Here is a 21,277-nt window from a genome sequence, read left to right on the forward strand (position 1 = left end):
AAATACCCAGCAGATGAAGTTAGACAACAGATCAACAGAGCCAGACTGATACCCAGAAAGAACTTACTGCAAGACAGACCCAAAAAAGAAAATAACAGAACACCTCTAGTCATCACATACAGCTCCCAAGTTAAAACAGTACAACGCATCATCAGAGATCTACAACCTCTCCTGGACAATGACAGTTCTCTTTCTCAAGCTCTGGGAGGAAGACCTTTCATTGCCTACAGACAGCCACCCAATCTTAAACAACTCCTAACCCACAATAATACTACAACCAGACTTAACACGGACACTGGCACCAGAGCCTGCAATAAACCCAGATGCCAACTTTGCTGCCACATACACCCGGCCAACACCATTACTGGCCCCAACAACATCACACATACCATCTCGGGACTATTTAATTGCTCATCGTCTAACATTGTGTATGCCATCAAATGCCAACAGTGTCCTTCAGCTCTCTATATTGGACAAACAGGCCAAACCTTACGCCAAAGAATAAACGGACATAAATCCGACATCAGGAACCACAAGACAGAGAAACCAGTAGGAGAACACTTCAATCTCCCAGGACATTCTATACAAGATCTCAAAGTAGCTGTTCTATTACAAAGGAATTTCAGAAATAGACTGGAAAGAGAAGCTGCTGAATTGCAACTTATCACCAAACTTAAAACCATGGAGAGACCTGGTCTGAACAAAGACATTGGATTCTTATCTCATTATACATGACAAAGCCATTTTTCACCTTCTCACCCCTTGCTTTTTCCTGTAAGACCTATTGCAGTCGTTAAGAGTCGTCAACAGGCTCATCACAGCTATCTGCCAATCACCCTATCCTACCACCCTTCTGAGTAATACCCCTCCCCACCTTCTCACTATATAGAAGGGTCTGGTGACTTCTGTTTCAGTGTATCTGAAGAAGTGTGCATGCACACGAAAGCTCATACCAAGAACTAACTTAGTTGGTCTTTAAGGTGCTACAGGAAGGAATTTTTTTATTTTGTTTTTAATGTATTTCTTGAATTTCTTTGAGAAAATGTGGCCTATTACCCAGTAGCAACTACACTTGTTAGAGTCAACAATATTGTTAGATGGGCCATTGTTTTTACCCAAATAAGCATATATTTTCACAACAGATTTTCAATGATGCGCCTCATTAAGAATCCCTGGCCCAACTGCATCATTTAGCAGAATCATAATTTTGAAGGAGAGGTGGTCTTGGAAGAAGAACGTTCCTTGCTTGACTTGCTAAACCATATGTGGCAACAATTCCAGAGGACATCCCTGGAAGAAAATGAAATGATTTCCATTGTACATTTCCTATTTAATGGCAATGGGGAAACAATTTCCCAGCACTGGCAGAAACAATTTTCTTCCCGAACAAATGGAGAACTAATGATTTTGCACTCAGAGCAGTTACTTGGCAATGTTGCTGGGCGTTAGTGTAGCTAGAGAGATGCGGGGAGGAGGAGGAAGAGGAGGAGGAGGAGGGAACAAACTGGGTGGGTGCCAAGATGCTCAACAGCCATGTAACTGATCTCAAACCAAATCCATGAAAATCAGGTGGCATGCAGATTAGACAGCAAAGCAGCCAGCTAATTTTAAGCAACAATAACATGTCAGGGGGTTCTGTCTCTTGAGAAGCACTTGGAGTCAGGGTCATGAGAAGAATGATATTGGGGGCCATCTTCAAAGACTTTTGGAATCTGAAACATGGAAATGATATGCTCTCAGTATTCCTCTGGGATGTGTTCCAGTTCTCTAGAAGCTGGAAGAATGGAGATGGCCAGAAAAGGGGGGGGGGGGAGAGAGAGACTGCTTTGGGAGGAGGTGAATATAGATGTCCAAGTAGTGAATGTTTTTATTGCTGTATTCCGTATTTTCAGGGACATTCTGTGAGCCACCCTTTAACACAATGACACAGGGATGGATAGCCTGTGATCCTCTGGATGTTGGTAGACTGCAGCTTCCCCCATTCCTGATTATTGACCATGCCAGATGGGGCTGATGGCACCCAATGACATTTAGCAGGCACTTGGAAGAGAACAAGTTTTCTGAGTGGTAGGGATGGCAGAGGAATGGGATTCAGTCTGCATTTAAAGACAGACTTACCTGATTCAAAACAATATGCAAACCAAAATGAAGCCATCCTTCAAAATGTTGACTTCTCCAAATTTTGCATTGCAGTTCTCCAGCCAAGTATTGTGTACAGAAATATACCAGTTAAATTAATGGAAAATTAGTGAAAACAACATACACAAATGCATAACCATAGAATCATAGAATTGTAGAGTTGGAAGGGACCATGACAGATGACCCTACAATCTCTGCTGAAAAACTTCCAAAGTTGATGGACAAATTTTGTTTCTTTCACATTTAAAGAGGAACCTACATTATTTATACTTTCTGAACTGGTATGCAGACCAAAATATAACCCCTCTTAGAAATTCACATTGGTCTGAATTTTGCACTGCAAGAATTCATAGGCTAGGGTAAAGCATGCATAAAATGCATGTGTTTGTGAAAAGAACATACAAGGATGCATTATATTTGAGGAAATTGTTTCGCAAAAATGTATATATTAATTTAACATACAAACACGTAAAATGCTGGTGAATTTTCAGTCAGTCACCCAAATGGATGTGCAAATGTTGATAAAGGCAGGGGAAAATGAGAAGCAGAGAGAAGCAGAGAACTATAAGATACCCCCCATCCCTACTTCTAAATAAACATTTATGCGATTGCTCTGGCAATGAATGGGGGGAAATGCACATTACTGTTAGGATCGAACAAAGTGGAGTGTTTTGTCCTTGTGAACCAGCTGATCCTCTCTCCTCTGCCCAGATAATTGTCCTGAATTATCAATGCAATGTCACCTTTTGACAACAGGGAAATATTTGTGGAAACAATAGAGGCTTTGCACATTCCTGACGCGCGCTCTCTCTCTCTCTCTCTCTCTCTCTCTCTCTCTCTCTCTCTTCTTTGTGCAGCTCTCTATCTTCCTCTCTCCCTTTCCAGACTCACTTCCAATACCACTACTCCAAGGTTAGGGGTTAATTGGTAACTTTCCTTTGGGGCACTTAGCCAGTCCCTCTTGGCTCAGAAATACAATTGCATGTCAGCACTGATCACTCATGCCTGAAGAGCTTAAGGAAAGGGAAAGCTAGTGGAGCGCAAGAGATACACACCATCAAGTGTCACCGTTAATCACAGGCACCAAGCTTTTTAATGCACAGGGTATTTTACATCAGTCGGCGCACTGCACACCTTCAAGGCGTACCTTGCAAACATGAGGCATTCCAGTATTTCCCATTCTCCTCTCACATGCATGCCTTTTCCTCAGATAAGACTATAGATATCACCTTCCTGGATCAGTCCAAATGCCCAGTATCCTGCTTCCAGAAGTGGCTGGCAAAACATGTTCCTGGCAAGCCCAATTATGCACAAAACTCTGTCAATACAAATTCTGTGCCAACTTCTATATGCCTTCTAAAAGCTTTTCTATTCCACCAGGCCTATATAGGCAATGAAGAGTACATCTCCAACAATGGCTTGATGATGCTTGTTTTAAACCTTTTTTTCGGTGTGCTTTTTTTTGCTTTTAATTGCAAAAATTAATGGTTTTTTATTGTATGTTTTTTTATATTTTCATGCTGTAGATGAATACATTCATAATTTTATTTGTATGCTGCCTTTCCATAGTTCAAGCCATGCTCAAGATGGCTTACAATATGAATATATATATATATATAATTACAAACGTAACCAAAATAGTCATAAACAATAAATAAAACATCAAAAGGTACACAACCAATTAAACAATTTACACATAAATCATAAGATTGAAAATAAAGATACAAAAGATTAATACCAGTAACAGCAACAACCCCACCCCCACCCAGTGAAAACCCCAACAATTCCCCAACCCAAGAGTCTGTTCAGCAGCCTCAGCTTTGGTAGTTGGAGTCAGTCTGGGGACTCCCTCTCAGGCCAGGTAGAAAAAGGTCTGCAAGGCAAGGAGCAGGTCTTCCAGAACTCACTGCCAAGATATAAACTGCTTAGTTATGTTTTGTGATTTAACTGTATATAAATACTTTTATAAATAAAAAGGTAAAGGTAAAGGTACCCCTGCCCGTACGGGCCAGTCTTGACAGACTCTGGGGTTGTGCGCCCATCTCACTTAAGAGGCCAGAGGCCAGCGCTGTCCGGAGACACTTCCGGGTCACGTGGCCAGCGTGACATCGCTGCTCTGGCGAGCCAGAGCCGCACACGGAAACGCCGTTTACCTTCCCGCTGGTAAGCGGTCCCTATTTATCTACTTGCACCCGGAGGTGCTTTCGAACTGCTAGGTTGGCAGGCGCTGGGACGGAGCAGCGGGAGCGCACCCCGCCGCAGGGATTCGAACCGCCGACCTTTCGATCGGCAAGTCCTAGGCGCTGAGGCTTTAACCCACAGCGCCACCTGCGTCCCCCAACTTTTATAAAAATAAATGCTAATAAATCTAAGGTGTATGAAGTACGAAGGTGGTGTGGGTGTACCATTCTGTTGGTTTTCCGTAGCATAACATCTGGGGACGTAGTGCTTCTGAACATGGAGAATCCATTAAGCTGTCACCAAAGGAAAGTGGCCTGCAGCCCAAATATCTTGAACAGTGGAGCCATCAGGAAGAGCAATGGAGACCCTTAGGCAGCAGATTGTTTGTTTGTTTTTTAAATAATATTTATTCAAATTTTAAAGATAAGAAAGAGAAAATTAAAAAAACCCAAAAAACGGAAAATAAAAAATACAAAAAATACAATACAAAAATACAATACAAAAATACAAACAATTCGAAAAATGAAAAAAGAGGGGGGAAAAGCTCAAATTTTTACATAACTTTCTTTCCTTTGCTTATTTCCTTGACCTCCTCACACCTCCCTTTTTTGTATTCTAGTTCAATTAGATATTTCAGCAAATCCTTTCTAGCTTTGTTTTTATCCTAATAATTTATCTTAATATACTGTAATTTTACATTCTCGTCTTTCTCCAATTAAAAAAAATCAATTTTTACCTAATCCTTTATATCATTTCTGCTAAAACCACATAGCTTCATTCCAACATCCTTCTAACATTCCTTAATTTTGCAATATTTCTGTAAATAAACTTTAAATTTTTTCCAATCTTCTTCCACCAACTCTTCACCTTGGTCTCGGATTCTGCCAGTCATTTCCGCCACCTTAGGCAGCAGATTGAGCTACCCAAGAATTCTCAAGCCAAAGAAAGTTGCTTTAGAATAATCTGCAAGCGTTTTCTAACAGTTAGGAGATCCTCAGAAAAAAAAGAGAGAGCAAGCAATTGCCCTGCTTGCTGAGAGATGCTGACAATAAGAAAAGGAGAGAGGGCAGATGTGTAGACAAGTTCCGGTGGTACCAGGTGCAAAAAAATTTTTGTCACACCCCCGACCTACATTGCAATTTTTGGGTACATTGCCCAAAGTTGTTGAGCTTATTTTAAGGGAGGGTTGTCCACAAAACAGATATGCCCGCAGATAGCATAACGAGCACATAAAACTGGGTCAGCACCGCCAGCCGGGGGTGCTAGCGCCAACCACAGACCACGAAAATCTGACTGCCGATTGCATAAAACTGCCCGCCAGGGATCCGAGCGTTGCCTGCCGGAGGGAAGGGGGTGCCAGGCTGATCACCCGGCGTATTTGCGTGATCAGCGGGTGGATTTTCACAATGACAATTGCGCCAATCGTGAAAAACTGCGCACTGGAGGTGCGCATGCTGCCACACCGATCTGCCCAGGGGGATTTTGTCACCACCCCTAGGCATGAGACCTGGGGTGGACTGCACCCCCGCACCCTCCTTGCGACGCCCCCAAGAGAGGGTTGCTACTTTTTCTGCCCTGCCTGTGTGGTATCTGGAGGCATCTGACTGGACACAAAATTATGTACTGGACTGCCACTTGACCTGGTCCAGCAGGTCACTTCTTGTATTGTGTTCTTACCCAGAAAGGTTTTCAGAAAGCAATCCTTGTCACGGATGCTGCTGGGAGCACCCATGTTTTCTCCCTACTGCTATAGAATCTTGTGGAATTATTTGTTGTTCACACACACACAAACACACCCCTTTGATGCATACGACTCCTTACTGTAACAGAAGCAAGTTAAAGGTCCCTGGTCTGTGGGGGCTTCCAATCTAATTTCAACAGAAGAGAAGACAAGGGAGAAAGTGGAAGGAGGAGGGGAAGGAATACGAAAGTGCTGAAGGAAACTGGGTGAGAATATGTGAAAATAAATTGCCACGTTGCCAGGCTGTTTCTGTGAGAACTAAAGAACTGAGCCAAAGTATTTTGATTCTGAACGATGAAAGCATTGCAAAAAAAGAAAGAAAGAGAGGAAGAAGGAAAATTTATATTAGGCAAAACCGCATACAAGAAACGGTGTACAGTGGTACCTCAGGTTACATACGCTTCAGGTTACAGACTCTGCTAACCCAGAAATAGTACCTTGGGTTAAGAACTTTGCTTCAGGATAAGAACGGCAGCAGCAGGAGGCCCCATTAGCTAAAGTGGTGCTTCAGGTTAAGAACAGTTTCAGGTTAAGAACAGACCTCCAGAACAAATTAAGTACTTAACCCGAGGTACCACTGTATTAGGGAAGCAATTGCAAGCCAAGGCTATATACTTCCTCCTCTGACCCATCCCCAAACTCAGCCCTCCAGAGGTTTGGATAATCTTTAACTTCTGGCCCACTTGCCAGAAGTGGCACCATGGGTCAATCTGACAGCAGGGTTTCCAAAAACTTACATTAAATTGGGGGACCCCTGCAGAGATCTGTTGCCTGGGGGGATGCTATCAGTCTCAGGTCCCAACAGGGCATATGGACATAGGCAACTCGGCGAGGAAGAAACAGGTAAAGGGTCCAGGTCTAGGTTGCTTAAATGAACCAGGAGCAAACCTGAGGGAAGCCTACCTGCTCTGTCAGTCCTGCCCTCAAGGTCAGCACTGATTGGCCAATAAAGCAGGCAGGCTTGGATCTAGCACCTAATAGAAAAAAGGTAAAGGGACCCCTGGCCATTAGGTCCAGTCATGACCGACTCTAGGGTTGCGGCGCTCATCTCGCTTTATTGACCAAGGGAACCGGTGTACAGCTTCCGGGTCATGTGGCCAGCATGACTAAGCCACTTCTGGCGAACCAGAGCAGCACACAGAAACGCCATTTACCTTCCTGTTAGAGCGGTACCTATTAATCTACTTGCAAGTTGATTTGCTTTCAAACTTCTAGGTTGGCAGGAGCAGGGACCGAGCAACAGGAGCTCACCCCGTCGCGGGTATTCGAACTGCTGACCTTCTGACCAGCAAGTCCTAGGCTTTGTGGTTTAACCCACAGTACCACCCGCATCCCTATGTAATAGATAGAGGGGGCATTATGCCCGCTCTGCCTGCTCAGGTAGGACTCCAATCCCTGGAACTCCCTTGTCAGGTCCCTAGGAAGCCTTCGCCATCCCACAATACGACCACACCTAAGCAGTGAGTGATCTTGCACAAAAACAATGGTGAATTTTCAGGAGGCCTTTTCGGGGAAATGTGGAGAACTCGGGGGGGGGGGGTAGAAGGCAAAATGAACCGAAACTGCCTGCCTCACCCATTCCTAGTCATGACTCCCCACCCACAATCTTCACTTTTCTGAGCTAAACAGATCCCTTTCTTTCAACCTTTCCTTATAGGACAGTCCCCCACCCATTTTTGTAGTCTTCCTCAGAACCTGTTCCAATTTGTCGACACCCATAGCAAGCATAAGGGATCTAAGCTCATTGCAAGACACGCTTCAAAGCAAAACGCAAGATGTCAGAAGGCACCCCCTTCCGCATAAAACATGAGTCATTTCTAACATACACAGTATGAACCCACTTGCCACACAGACATTAATAATAATAATTAATGCTTCCAGAGCTGCATTTCTGCTGAAGCGGGGGCGGGGGGGGGGAGAGTGTCATTCACTTCAAAGGTGTGTGCGTGAGCAAGGCTTTCCTAGTTAATCAGAACCAGTTCCCCCTCTGCACCAGAATAGCAGGTAGCAATTTCTTTCCACTTTCGACCCTGTGATTTTGCTACTGAGTGGAGATTAAGGTGGCAATGATTCACTTACTATCATTTCAGGGAGATCAATTAAAGCCTATGCTTACACTGAGAGGTGTTTCCAGCTTCTGTGAAAATAAAAAGTCAATAGACATCTCTCTCCCTGAAGACCAGGGCTGTCTTAAGCATATGCAGTGCTGGGATGCAAAGATCCGCCCAGCACCCACATCCCCAGTCCCAGGCACGCAGGAGGGCAGAGCCAGCCAGCCAACTCAGCGTCTTGCTGGCTCGGTTGCCCCCGAACTTGTGGTGCAGAGCCGCCCACAGCAGAAGAGCCCACCAAGGCACTCCGACCGGTGGATGGGCTCTTCCCCAGACTCAACTCCTGGGCCCCAGACTCTTGGTCTCGTGCACCTGAGAGCTTGGCGCCCGGATAAGACGACCCATCCAATGAGGCAGAGGTGGAATCTACACACATATAAAAAACGTTCTGAAAATGCTTTTTTAAAAAAAGCTTTTTAAAAAATACATTGAATTTCCCATAAGGCTTACCATTGCCATCTAGGGTCACATTGTATATAGCACTTAAAACACACTTAAAGCATTTTATTTACAGCTGTATAGCTGAGTCCAGACAGAGAGAGAGAAATTTTGGGAGATGCCAGTCTCAGCTATTGAAATGTCTAGGGGAGAGAGCATGGCTGTGGCCAAAGAGGGACCCCTAGGGTTGCCTCTGATCCTTTCTTTAATTTTTAGTTTCATTTTTTAAAGATACAGCTGAGCTCAAGTAAGAATTCAAGGCTTGAATTTTTGTTTTTTGAAGAGATCAACTGCAGATTTGTATTCTGGTACCCACTGTTATTGAGGGGAACTCAAAGCAGTGCTAAGTTAAAGTCCCTTAGAGGTGCACTAGTCGAATGAATGGCTTATGCAACAGGAGTCGCAGAAAGCCAGAATGGCCCAATGATTCAAAAGATTGCTGCAGATCTGATACTTCCTTGTTACACAGCCTGTTCCGCAGCAAACTTCCACAACCACAACTGTTGCGTTGGATCTCACATTGCACCACTTCCTTTTTTTAAAGGGGGGAATTCAAGTTATCTTATGACAATCCACAGAGCTTAAAAACAAAGGAATAGCAATATTCACTGTGCATTAAAACGAAACTCCCTTCCTCATAGAATGACAAATCTTCAGGAATAATCAATTAGGATAATGATGTATTTAGAAAACCAGCCAGTTACATCCCATCAAATGCATGCGAGTAGAAGAACATTTTAACTTGGTGCGGAAAACATGCTCATGGCCTTATCAGGCCTTATCAGGGAGAGTATTCCACAGATGGGCTACAACTGAAAAGAGCCTCTCCCTTCCCACAGCTCTCTTGACAAGGACTTCATATGTTGATCTTGGGAGATGGGTAGATTCATGATGAGAGATGCTTTCCATCAATGACTGAGGTCCTAAGCTGCATAAACAACCTCGGCCCAGTATACCTGAAGGAGCGTCTCCACCCCCATCATTCTGCCTGGACACTGAGGTCCAGCACCCAGGGCCTTCTGGCAGTTCCTTCACTGCAAGAAGCAAAGCTACAGGGAACCAGGCAGAAGGCCTTCTCAGTGGTGGTGTCCACCCTGTGGAACGCCCTCCCACCAGATGTCAAAGGGATAAACAACTACCTGACATTTAGAAGACATCTGAAGGCAGCCCTGAAGTTTTTAACGTGTGACATTTTAATGTATCTTTAATCTTTGTTGGAAGCCACCCAGAGTGGCTGAGGAGCCTCAGCTAGATGGGTGGGGTACAAATAATAAATTATTATTATTATTATTATTATTATTATTATTATTAGTCTTTATGGGTTAAGACCAGCACTGAAACCACAACTGAAACTCTCCAGAAATGTACTTCAAATGCATGAAATCTGCTTGACACATTTAGAAAGAATGTCTTGTAAGGCCTACTGAAAGAAGTTGAGCATGCCAGACCTCTGCAATATAGGGAAAAGATTTAGAATTAGAGCAGTGTCAGTATTTTATTTTATTTTTCATTGCTCTGGATACCGCTTGGTAATTTGTTTTATTTATTTGCATGTGTATTGTTTCCTTATCGGTGACTTAAGTACTTCAGCTGTGTGTAGTACCTATTGAATTTCAAGGACTTAATTAATTTTTATATAATATCCAATGGTACAATTTGCTTTTCAAAGGGAATTAACTTCTGAGCCATTGAGCAGTAAAAGTAAATACAAAAATACATAGATAGCAGAGAGAAAGACATTCCCATTCCAAGCTTGATTTGCATTTATATAGTTGCCATAACAGTAATGAGGATCAATTTGCTTAATGATTCAAGATATATTGGAATAAATCGCAAGGGCTGTTGGAAATTATCAGAGGCCAATTCAAAGAGATCTGGTCATTTGCTGCATCGCCATATCCTAACCACTCCTTCCCAAAGATTATGAACTGATCTAGCATAAGAATAGCCTTCTCTGGCCAACCAGATGCCTCTGGGAAGTCCAAAATTAGGACTCCCCTCACCCCTTGTGGTTTCCAGCAACTGGTATTCAGAAGCACATTGCTTCTTCCTGTGGAGGCAGAGGATAGGCATCAGAATTTGGCCCATGCTCTTTAAAATCCATCTAAGTTGGCCTTAACTGTCTCCTGTAGGAACAAGTCCCATAGTTTTAACTATGTGCTGTGTTGTTGTTGTTTAGTCGTGTCTGACTCTTCGTGACCCCAGGGACCAGAGCACGCCAGGCACACCTGTCTTCCACTGCCTCCCACAGTTTGGTCAAACTCATGCTGGTAGCTTCAAGAACACTGTCCAACCATCTCATCCTCTGTCGTCCCCTTCTCCTTGTGCCCTCCATCTTTCCCAACATCAGGGTCTTTTCCAGAGAGTCTTCTCTTCTCATGAGGTGGCCAAAGTATTGGAGCCTCAGCTTCAGGATCTGTCCTTCCAGTGAGCACTCAGGGCTGATTTCCTTCAGAATGGATAGCTTTGATCTTCTTGCAGTCCATGGGACTCTCAAGAGTCTCCTCCAGCACCATAATTCAAAAGCATCAATTCTTCAGCGATCAGACTTCTTTATGGTCCAGCTCTCACTTCCATATATCACTGCTGGGAACACCATAGCTTTAACTATACGGACCTTTGTTGGCAATGTGCTGTGTAGCTGTCCCAAATCATCCAACCTTCAGCTTCATTGCATGTCCACAAGTTCCAGTGTTATGAAAGAGAGTGACTTTTCTCTCTCCACTTCTTCCATGTAAACTTATCTCATGTTGCCTCTAATTCACATTTTCTCTAAACTAAAATGTCCCAGATGCTGTAAACATTTTTCATGAAACCAGGAACATAGGATACAAGTCTGGTCCATCTAGCTTTTTATTATTTGTTCTGACTTGCAGTAGCTCCCCAAGTTCTCAAGCAGAGCTTTCTTCCATTCTCTGCTACCCAATTCTTTGCTTGGAGACACCAGGGATTGAACCTCAGATCTTCTGCATGCGAAGCAGGTTTTATGGTCCCTCCCTGTGGTGCCTGACAGAAACCTTCATGTAACGTGACACTTGCCTGAGTGTGCTATGGCAGGAAGATGGCCCAACTTGGCTCCTAGGAGATTTTAAGATGTGGCTAATCAAAGCTCAACACCAAGAATTCTAATTAACCAACTAAACGCTGTATAGACTAAAGAGCAGGGACACCGAGCAAATGAAGATGGGCTGCTTTGCTCCATCAACATCTTTGAGGGATTGCGCTTTGGAATGCTAATGTGTGTCAAAGAAAAATCAATAACAAAAACAATATTGTATAACAGGCACCATTTGGTCCTACTCGATTGCCACTGCTGGGTGATTTCAAAGGGAGGGGAGATTTTGCAGGTATGACAGAACCTGGCATAAGATTGATTTCCCTCTTCTGAAATGGAAAGTAGGGGTGTTAATCGTGGCAGCATGTAGTCCTAGCTACACATTGGGACACTGCTGTAATAATTCAAATCCCTATTGTTGTTGTTTATTGTTTAGTCATTAAGTTGTGTCCGACTCTTTGTAACCCCATGGACCAGAGCACGCCAGGCACTCCTGTCTTCCACTGCCTTCCACTGCCTCCCACAGTTTGGTCAAACTCAATTTCCCCAACATCAGGGTCTTCTCCAGGGAGTCTTCTCTTCTCATGAGGTGGCCAAAGTATTGGAGCCTCAGCTTCAGGATCTGTCCTTCCAGTGAGCACTTAGGGTTGATTTCCTTCAGAATGGATACATTTGATCTTCTTGCAGTCTGTGGGACTCTCAAGAGTCTCCTCCAGCACCATAATTCAAAAGCATCAATTATTTGGCAATCAGCTTTCTTTATGGACCAGCTCTTACTTCCATACCTCACTACTGGGAAAACCATAGCTTCAACTATACGGATCTTTGTTGGCAAGGTGATGTCTCTGCTTTTTAAGATGCTGTCTAGGTTTGTCATTGCTTTTCTCCCAAGAAGCAGGCATCTTTTAATTTCATCACTGCTGTCACCATCGGCATTGATCATGGAGTCCAAGAAAGTAAAATCTCTCACTGCCTCCATTTCTTCCCTTTCTATTTGCCAGGAGGTGATGGGACCAGGCAGCTATGGCTAGAGATGGGCTGATCCACCAATAATGGTTTCTCTCAGTTCCTCACATTTCCAGTTTTAAGTTCAATTTCCTTATTTCTTCATCAGTTTCCATGTGTTTTTTTTAATGCATGGGGGTAACAGGGCCAATTAACTATTGAAACCCTTTTGCATGCAGAATGAGGAGCATTTGGCTAGTACATACTGGTTGGAGAGTAGATTTTACCTGTTGCAGTCACACACAGAGAGAGAGATGCTTGTAGGTAAGAAAATAGCAAAGTTGTTGATTGCAGGAAGTACAGAATTGAGATATAAATGTTTCTAGTTTGAATCTAAGTAACTAGTCTAGCTCCTTTGATCTCAAAGAGGATAAATAAAGACAACTTCTCATATTTAAGTCTGAGAGAGGTGTATGAGCAGGATAGATTAAAGGTGCAGGGGCAGTCTGGGAATACCAAATATCAGGCAGCTCAAGTGATGGGCTCTTAGGTGCAGAGGGCTAGTTTGGATTGTAACATAGGACCTGACTGTCCATATGTTCCCGCTGATAAATGGTCTTTCTCAGGCACGTTGTTGGGAACTCCCGGTCCTTCTCGCCTCACAGCTCACTGCGCAAGCGAGGCACACCATCCATCACCATAAACACACCGCCTGTCTTGCATTGTTGTTTAATTAAACAACAGAGATAATTTGCAGCCCATGTTGCAGTATAAATATTGTCCGACGCTTCGGCTCCATTTAACCTTAACAAGAAAATATGAATAACAAGACGGGGCGTGAAATATACAGTGGAGCAAAATAATCTATACAAATATTAGCTGGTGCTTATTTTCCACTTGGAAGACAGCAGCCTATGACTATGGGGGGAAGGCAACAGTTTGTGTAGATTTTTTTTTAATGTTATGCAAGCATAAAAGCCAATTTGCTAAACCGAAAAAGTAATAGACTGAGGAAGCAAACTTTTAAAGTTTTTCTTTAAATAATAATAACCAAAGCTGACCTCCCCACAGCTGCTTTTCAACCGATGAGACATGAAGTACACCTTTCTCCTCTCCACAGATCAAATGTTCAGCCTTCACCAGCTGCTTAGGAAAGGTCCGTAGCTCATTGGTGGAGCATCTACATTGCATGCAGATGGTCCCAGGTTCAATGTCTGGTATCTTTCGGTAGGGCTTGGAATATACCCAGTCTAGGAGTCCTGGAGAGCCTCTGCCAGCCACTTTAGCCAATAAGGAGCAAGTTGAGACAATAGTGTGATGCAAGGCAGCTTTCTAGGTTCCTAGTGTTCTCGAAGCTATCAACATGAGTTTGACCAAACTGCGGGAAGTAGTGGAAGACAGGGAGTGCCTGGCGTGCTCTGGTCCACGGAATCACGAAGAGTCAGACATGAGTAAACGATTAAACAACAACAACAACAGAGTTCTATGAAAACTACAACACCCCAGCAGATAAAATATCAGAGATAATCAACTAGGCATAAAAGAACATCTAATCTCATCAAACATTTGAAATAGAGCAGTATCTTGAGCCCAGGATTATTGGTTTGTTTTTGTGCTTGTGCTTTTTTTAATTAGGTATCCCATCTTCTCATTTTATATTTTTATGGTGTGAGCTGCCCTGTGATATTCCTATGAATGGTGGTATATAAACTTAATAAATAAATAATCAAAGATGACAAAGCAGCCTCACTGTGGAGAGCATTCTGCAGGCAGCAAGAGGAGGGCACTTTTGAAAAGACTCTATAGGAGTCTTATCTATAGGAGACTGTAGCACACATACCACCTCCTAACTTCGTTGTCATAAGAAGAATGAATTATGCAAGGAAATTTCTGTGATTCATGCATGTTGCAGAATTATTCCTTTCTCGTTGCAGAAATTAAAATTGCATTGCTGCCCAACTTTGTCTTTTTTCTTCCTTTAGCTTAGAATGCCTGCAGTCCTGCTTATATGGTTTATTTCCTTTCTCTTATGCTTCTCCCCTTGCAGAGGATGCTTATAAAACACAAGTACGTATAGATGATGAACCTGCTTATTTGGACATTCTGGACACTGCTGGACAAGTGAGTAGTTTCTCTGCCTGGACAATTTGAGCTGCCAATGAAAGTTGCCACAGAGTGTGCGTGAGGATACTGAAAAAATAAGGGAAGCCTACATATACATGTGTGTGTGTGTGTGTGTGTGTGTGTGTGTGTATAGTAAGGTTAGAACTCCCCTTCCTCTAAAACAGTGGTTCTCAACCTGTGGGTCCACTGATGTTGTTGGACTACAACTCCCATCAGCCCTAGCTAGCAAGGCCAGAGCTTAGGGATGATGGGAGTTGTAGTCCAACAACATCAGGGGACCCACAGGTTGAGAACCGCTGCTCTAAAACATGGGTAGGCAAACTAAGGTCCGTGGGCTGGATCCAGACCAATCACCTTCTAAATCCGGCCTGCGGACAGTCTGGGAATCAGCGTGTTTTTACATGAGTCGAATGTGTCATTTTATTTAAAATGCATCTCTGGGTTATTTGTGGGGCATAGGAATTCATATACTTCTTCCAATCTTCTGTAAATCTCTGGTCCCGCAGGTTTCGAATCCTTCCTGTCATTTTGTCCAATTCTGCATAGTCCATTAATTTCATCTGCCATTCTTCTTTCATCAGAATTTCTTCTTGCTTCCATTTCTGGGCTAACAATACTCTTGCCGTTGCCACATTGGTTTCTCACCACCACCTCTATAGGTGAGAACTCCAGTCTGAACACAGAGCCACATTCCCCTAAAACTGCCAGGTTCTGCCTGATGACATTAATGGTGTGTTGGCTAGACAATGCCTTGGCAATCACCAATGTGCAGTCAGCAAAGTGTGCTGCATGACTGTGTTTAGGGAGGTGCATTTAGAAGAGGAACAGGAGATCAAGAGACTGTTTGAAAATGTACCTAACAGTTGTGGAGGATCTGTTCCAAGGTACAGAGACTCCCATTTGCTTTTGTTATTGTTGTCAGAGGAATGGGAAACAGAAGGTAGATCTTATTAACTCACTGGCAGGAAGCTAGGCTGCTTTCTTTCCCCCCTTTGAAGCATCATATTCCCTGAGATTGAACATTGATAATGGCAATCATTGCATCTGTCCTGCACTGTCTCTGTGGGCTCTTGTTTATTGATGCTAATTAATGTTTTGCATTCCAGTGTTCAAAGATGTTATAGAAAGAAATGCATTTGATATTTATCTTAATGGATATCTAGTGAGTTAAGCCTGTATGATGATATTGAACATTTTGGCAATCTACAAGGGTTAAGTGCAGTTCTGTAGTAGCTAAGTGCAATCAGGACACTTTTAATAGAGGTAAAAGTCCTATTTGCACGACTACCTGAAGAACAATCTACAGTGAAGTGTGTTCAGTATTTACAAGAAACTATATAAATCATATTTCAAACCAAGCTTCTTGCAGCTTTCCACATAACTGCATTCTGGGCAATAGTTATATTTTAAAATGCCTTCTTCTAATAAAATAAAAATAATTTTCACAAACTGTTTTCCCACCTGTTGCATTATTGCTTCAAAATAAGAATTTCTTTCCAAGGTTGGTGATTGGGGGGAAATGTCAGTTCAGTGATGCAATGGAAATGGTATCAGCTGTTGAGTGTGGGTGTTTATTTACAGGCAAATTATGCCAAGAGAAAACTATTATTTAATCATTGCAAATAATTAATTAGATACGGATGATAATAATATAATGATATTCAAAAAAGTTTATATCTGTCTATCTGTCTATCTAGCTATACATCATAGGCTTGGGAGGGGTAAATCCTCACTCAATACCTACATTTCCAACATTGGGTGGTAATAATTACAACGCGGGTGGTGCTGTGGGTTAAACCACAGAACCTAGGACTTGCCGATCAGAAGGTCGGCGTTCAAATCCCCGCGACAGGGTGAGCTCCCATTGCTCAGTCCCTGCTCCTGCCCACCTAGCAGTTCAAAAGCACGTCAAAGTGCAAGTAGATAAATAGGTATCGCTCCGGCGGGAAGGTAAATGGTGTTTCCTTGTGCTGCTCTGGTTCGCCAGAAGCAGCTTAGTCATGCTGGCCACATGACTCAGAAGCTGTACGCTGGCTCCCTCGGCCAGTAAAGTGAGATGAGCGCCACAACCCCAGAGTCAGCCACAAGTGGACCTAATGGTCAGGGGTCCCTTTACCTTTACCTTTATTTTAATTGGAATCTTACATGGCACACCACATATCACCCATTGATAGGTTACAGTCAGGAGTCTTTCACAGCCCTATCTGGGGATACCAGCAATTGAACCAGGGATCTTCTGCATGTAACTTGCTCTACCATGGAGCTAAGGTCTTTCACTACACTGAAATAGACCATTCGTCCATCTAGCTCAGTATTGTCCACCTTGACTAGCAATGTCTCACCAGGTTTTCAAGCAAGGGGACATCCCTAGCCCTACCTGGAAATGTCAAGATTTGAGCCTTAGACCTTCTGCACACGAAGCAAATGTTCTACCACTGAGGTATGACTATTCCCTGGTGGAATCTAGTGAGCATTCCTGGGGCAGGACCTGGGATCGTCTACATTCAAAGCAGATTCTTCACAATGGAGCTTTTGTCTTCTCTATCCTGCTTCTTGGTTATACCAGAGTGTGATGAGATGTTGACAAAAAACAATGAAATGTTGAAATCCCACTTTTATACATAGATACCTTGTTCAGAAAGGGGAGCGTAGGAGAAGGACAAAGTAAGAGAAGATCCACAGGTCTCAAGGGACTCAATACTTACCAGAAAAAGCTATCACCTTCAAACTCCTTCGGGACCTTTTCTTCTCCTTCCAGTCCTTTCTGCTCTTTCCTCAAACATAATGACTGAGCTATTAATCCGTTCCCTTTACTATTAATGATGCATTTTGTGATTTAAGGTGAAAATCCATTTTATACTATCCTGCATGCAGATGAGAAGAGAGCACATAGTTTATAGTGTGCAATAAACCAAATGAAGCCGGATTTCTTTTTTACTTTATTTTTCTTTAAGGAGATTCAACAGTGAATCTTGCTCCACTGACTGCATCTAAGAGAAAATGATCAAGGTGTTTCTCCTTAAGGAAAAAGCCATTAGCATTAATATGAAAGACAAAATTTGCCAAGTGGGACACTGTTGCACAGAACTATTTTACTGCAAGTGGGAAGGAGCACCTCCACCCCTTCTGTTTAAGGGATGAATCCAGAACCAAGGCTGGAGGAGCTCAATATTTTCACATTCCTAGAAGAAATTATCTGGTCTGCAATTCAGTAATGTGGAATTTTCACTTTCTCCAAAAGTTGTGATTCGCAGTTTGAGCATATCACGATACACATCTAAATGTGCATTTCAAGAAAAAATACACTTTACATTTTTTAAAAAAATACCTAGAACACTGAATGTAAAATTTACCTTTGTATATTAGGCTAGTTTCTTCACACACATATACCCCTCTATCTTCCATACAGGCAAGCAAGAAGCATGGCCAGAGTTCAAGGACATATTCCAGCCAGGAATATAGGGTGTAGAGTAGAGCAGGCAAAGTGTGTCACTTGGGGAGAGTCTTGAGGGCCAAATAGAGGGGTCTGGAGTCTTGGTCTGAGGTTCCCAACTCCTGCAACACATAACATCTAGGCATGTCTGTTCCAGTGAAGGCATAAATCAGCACTTTGGACAGTTCATCATAGACACTAATGCAAAATTGTGCTTATGCAACCTAAGGTCTGTTCTCAAGGAGGGTGCAAAAGTGAGGGATGTGGCTCAGAAAGTTATGTGGCCTAGGGAGAGTCTTGGGGGCCATATAAAGCCTCCAAGTCTGAGGTTCCCCATTCACACCTGACAGACTTTTCAGCTTAACATATAAAAGAAACACAATGGAATTGTGTGCAAAAGCATAAAAATGCTGACTTGGGAAAGCCATAGGTAGATTCACTTGTCCCTATTGAGGTTGCAACCCAAAACACCTTTACTGTGTGGGACTTACTGGTATCTTTGAGCAGATGTGGGCAGGAGTATTGATTTTGTGAAACAGAACCAATTCAGAGAACCCTAAAATTGGGAGCAGTCCCAAGGAGATTGTCAGCCAGTTGCCTGCCTGGTCTTTTCTTGGGAACATCCTTTGTCCAGTTCTTCAGTCTTTAAGCCCAGGAACAGATGGCATTTGCTTGTGCACATGTCCTAGATACCACCTGCTGTCTGCTGTCTTCATCCGTTTTCCCATTTGCCGTCTCCCTTTGTAAACTTTGTTAAGGGGAAGAAAAATGAGAAGACCAAAATCATGTTTTCCGAGTGCTGCTATTTCAGCTTTGCTTGCCCTGGCAACCAGCAACCTACAAGTGTTCAGCTGTTTTGTGCAGATGGCGTCTCTGTATAAATATTCCAGTATGAATTCTGCCTTTCCTGCCTTCTAGTCGAATATAAAGAGCCTTAGAGTGTCAGTGGGTTGTACTTCCCTGGGACTATTGCCATCAAAGTAGCAAAAATTCCCTTTGTATTTTCTAATGATCTCTTGTGCAATCTTGAAAAACAGAAGACCCCCACCAACCAATTTCATAGAGTGGAATCTTTTGTGTGGCACATGTTCCTTGTTCAGCATCCCCGGTTGATGACCTCAGGCTACCTGAATGAATGCACACAAAATCTGTGAAGTCTTCTGGGTTCTAACTTTTGAACATGACCATCCTGTAGGGCAATTTAGGTTGCTGTTTGGATCTCCAGTCCAGGACAGTGTTATTTGGAGAATTAAGTTGTCTCTGAACCATAGATGTTGGCCATCCCAACCCAGACTTATTTTTTAATCCTCTCCCCTTGGTGCTATGATACTGATAGTGTTCTAAACACAAAACTTTGCTTGGCGCTCCTGTGTGGGACCTGCCTATTCCACAATATACTGTTCAGCACTTTCAGCATTACATTTCCTGTGGTTCATGTGTACATGAGATAACAATGTGGCTCATATTCAGTGCATCCTGAATGCTAATGTCTCCTTTGATTTCTCCCTGCTACGAATGTGGCATTTTGCTTAATTAGTAAAGAAGCGTTGCTTGCTGCTCTCGTTTGGAAAGAAAGAAAGAAAGGTTTTCTGTTCTGGAAAAAAATGAAAACATAGCAAATATAGAGAACGCTTCTTAAAGAGGGCAGTTCTTCAAAATGCAAGGTTTGAAAAGGGTTTCATGAATTGGAACATGCCCCATACACAATACATCTATGTTATTTCCAAATTGATTTGCTGTAATTTGCAAAGTCCCATTCTGCTTTTTCCATACAGAGGACAGAAGTGCAGCTTTGTTTATTTGTGTGTGTGTGTGTGTGTGTGTGTGTGTGTGTGTGTGTGTGTGTGTGTCAATCACTGGGAAGCTCCATAGCTCAATGGTAGAGCACATGTTTGTATGTGAAATGTCCCAGGTCCAATCCTCATCATCCCAAAGTAGGCAGTGGAAGATTCCTGCTTGAGACTTTGGAGATCTGCTGCCAATCATTGCAGATGATCTAAGCTAGATAGCCCAATGGACTGACTCAGTATAAAGCAACTTCCTATGAAATGTTCGGATTTGGAATGAAACAGCTTCATATAACCTCAAAAGCCCTCCAGGTCTGTGAAACTGTAATAATGGTGAGCTTTATTGGGTTCCCTTTTTTTGGACTCTATTGCAGAGAGACAGACATAATGGAAAAACAAGAAGAAAAACACATATGCAAGACATCCAAATTCAAATATTCTTCTTTTAAAAATGAAATAAAATCAGCTAACAGTTTTGCATTATTTACTGTAAGAAACCAGACAAACAAAAATAATTCAAGGGAAAGAAGGGTGGAGGATAAGACATGGATGCCTTATGAATATTAGAAGTGAATCGCCTGTGTTTTTTTCTGCTAGTTAAAACAGTAAGCAAAATCACTTTTGAAATAGAAAAAAAGGAGGAAAAAATTACCTTAGAAGCACACCCTCAGCAACTCTGTTCTTTATAGGCTCTTTATTTTGCTTGCTAAATTATATAGCATCTCAATGTTACTCTGCAGGCAGAATTCACGGCCATGAGAGACCAATATATGCGAGGTGGAGAGGGCTTCGTTATTTGCTATTCCATCACGGACCGACAGTCCTTTCAAGAAGCTGCAGAATTCAAGGAGCTCATTTATCGTGTCCGGCATACCTATGACATCCCCGTGGTGCTGGTGGGGAACAAAATTGATCTCAAGGAGTTTCGGCAGGTAAGCAAAGTTGTTGCCGTTTTTAAAAATGAATAATAAGAAGGGTTGGCTCTGGAGCAGGGAGAATGCCACTCTAACTGCAGGTGTGAACCGAGTCTGAACATCAACCAGCCTTTCTGACAAATGATCATCTGTCCAGCATGTGGCATTTCGGTTAATTAGGAAATGGATGTTGCTCACAGAAAGGGAAGAGGTTCTATTGCATGTGTGAAAAGCCTTGCATTGGTGAAATGAGTTACTGAATTGTAGAACTGTAAAGATGGAAGGGATTCCAAGGGTAGGATCACTGCTAAAGAATTCCCAACCTCTTCTTCAAAACCTACAGTAATAGAGAGTCCACTATTTTATGACGTAATATGTTCACTGTTGAACAGCTCTTGCCGCCAGAAAC

At 42.8% G+C, this 21,277-nt stretch overlaps 1 protein-coding gene across 2 annotated transcripts in view; it reads left to right on the forward strand.

The window, feature by feature from the left end:
- RIT2 (Ras like without CAAX 2) overlaps positions 1-21,277 on the forward strand; it is a 272,454-nt gene that overhangs the window by 76,963 nt on the left and 174,214 nt on the right. For both annotated transcript variants that reach the window (XM_079995109.1, XM_079995108.1), the window contains exons 3-4: positions 14,658-14,731; positions 20,695-20,886. In XM_079995109.1, the coding sequence (XP_079851235.1) occupies positions 14,658-14,731; positions 20,695-20,886 (266 nt within the window). The remainder of the gene's footprint in view (positions 1-14,657; positions 14,732-20,694; positions 20,887-21,277) is intronic.

The sequence above is a fragment of the Podarcis cretensis genome, assembly GCF_951804945.1.
Source record: "Podarcis cretensis genome assembly, chromosome: 11".
Lineage (NCBI taxonomy): Eukaryota > Metazoa > Chordata > Lepidosauria > Squamata > Lacertidae > Podarcis > Podarcis cretensis.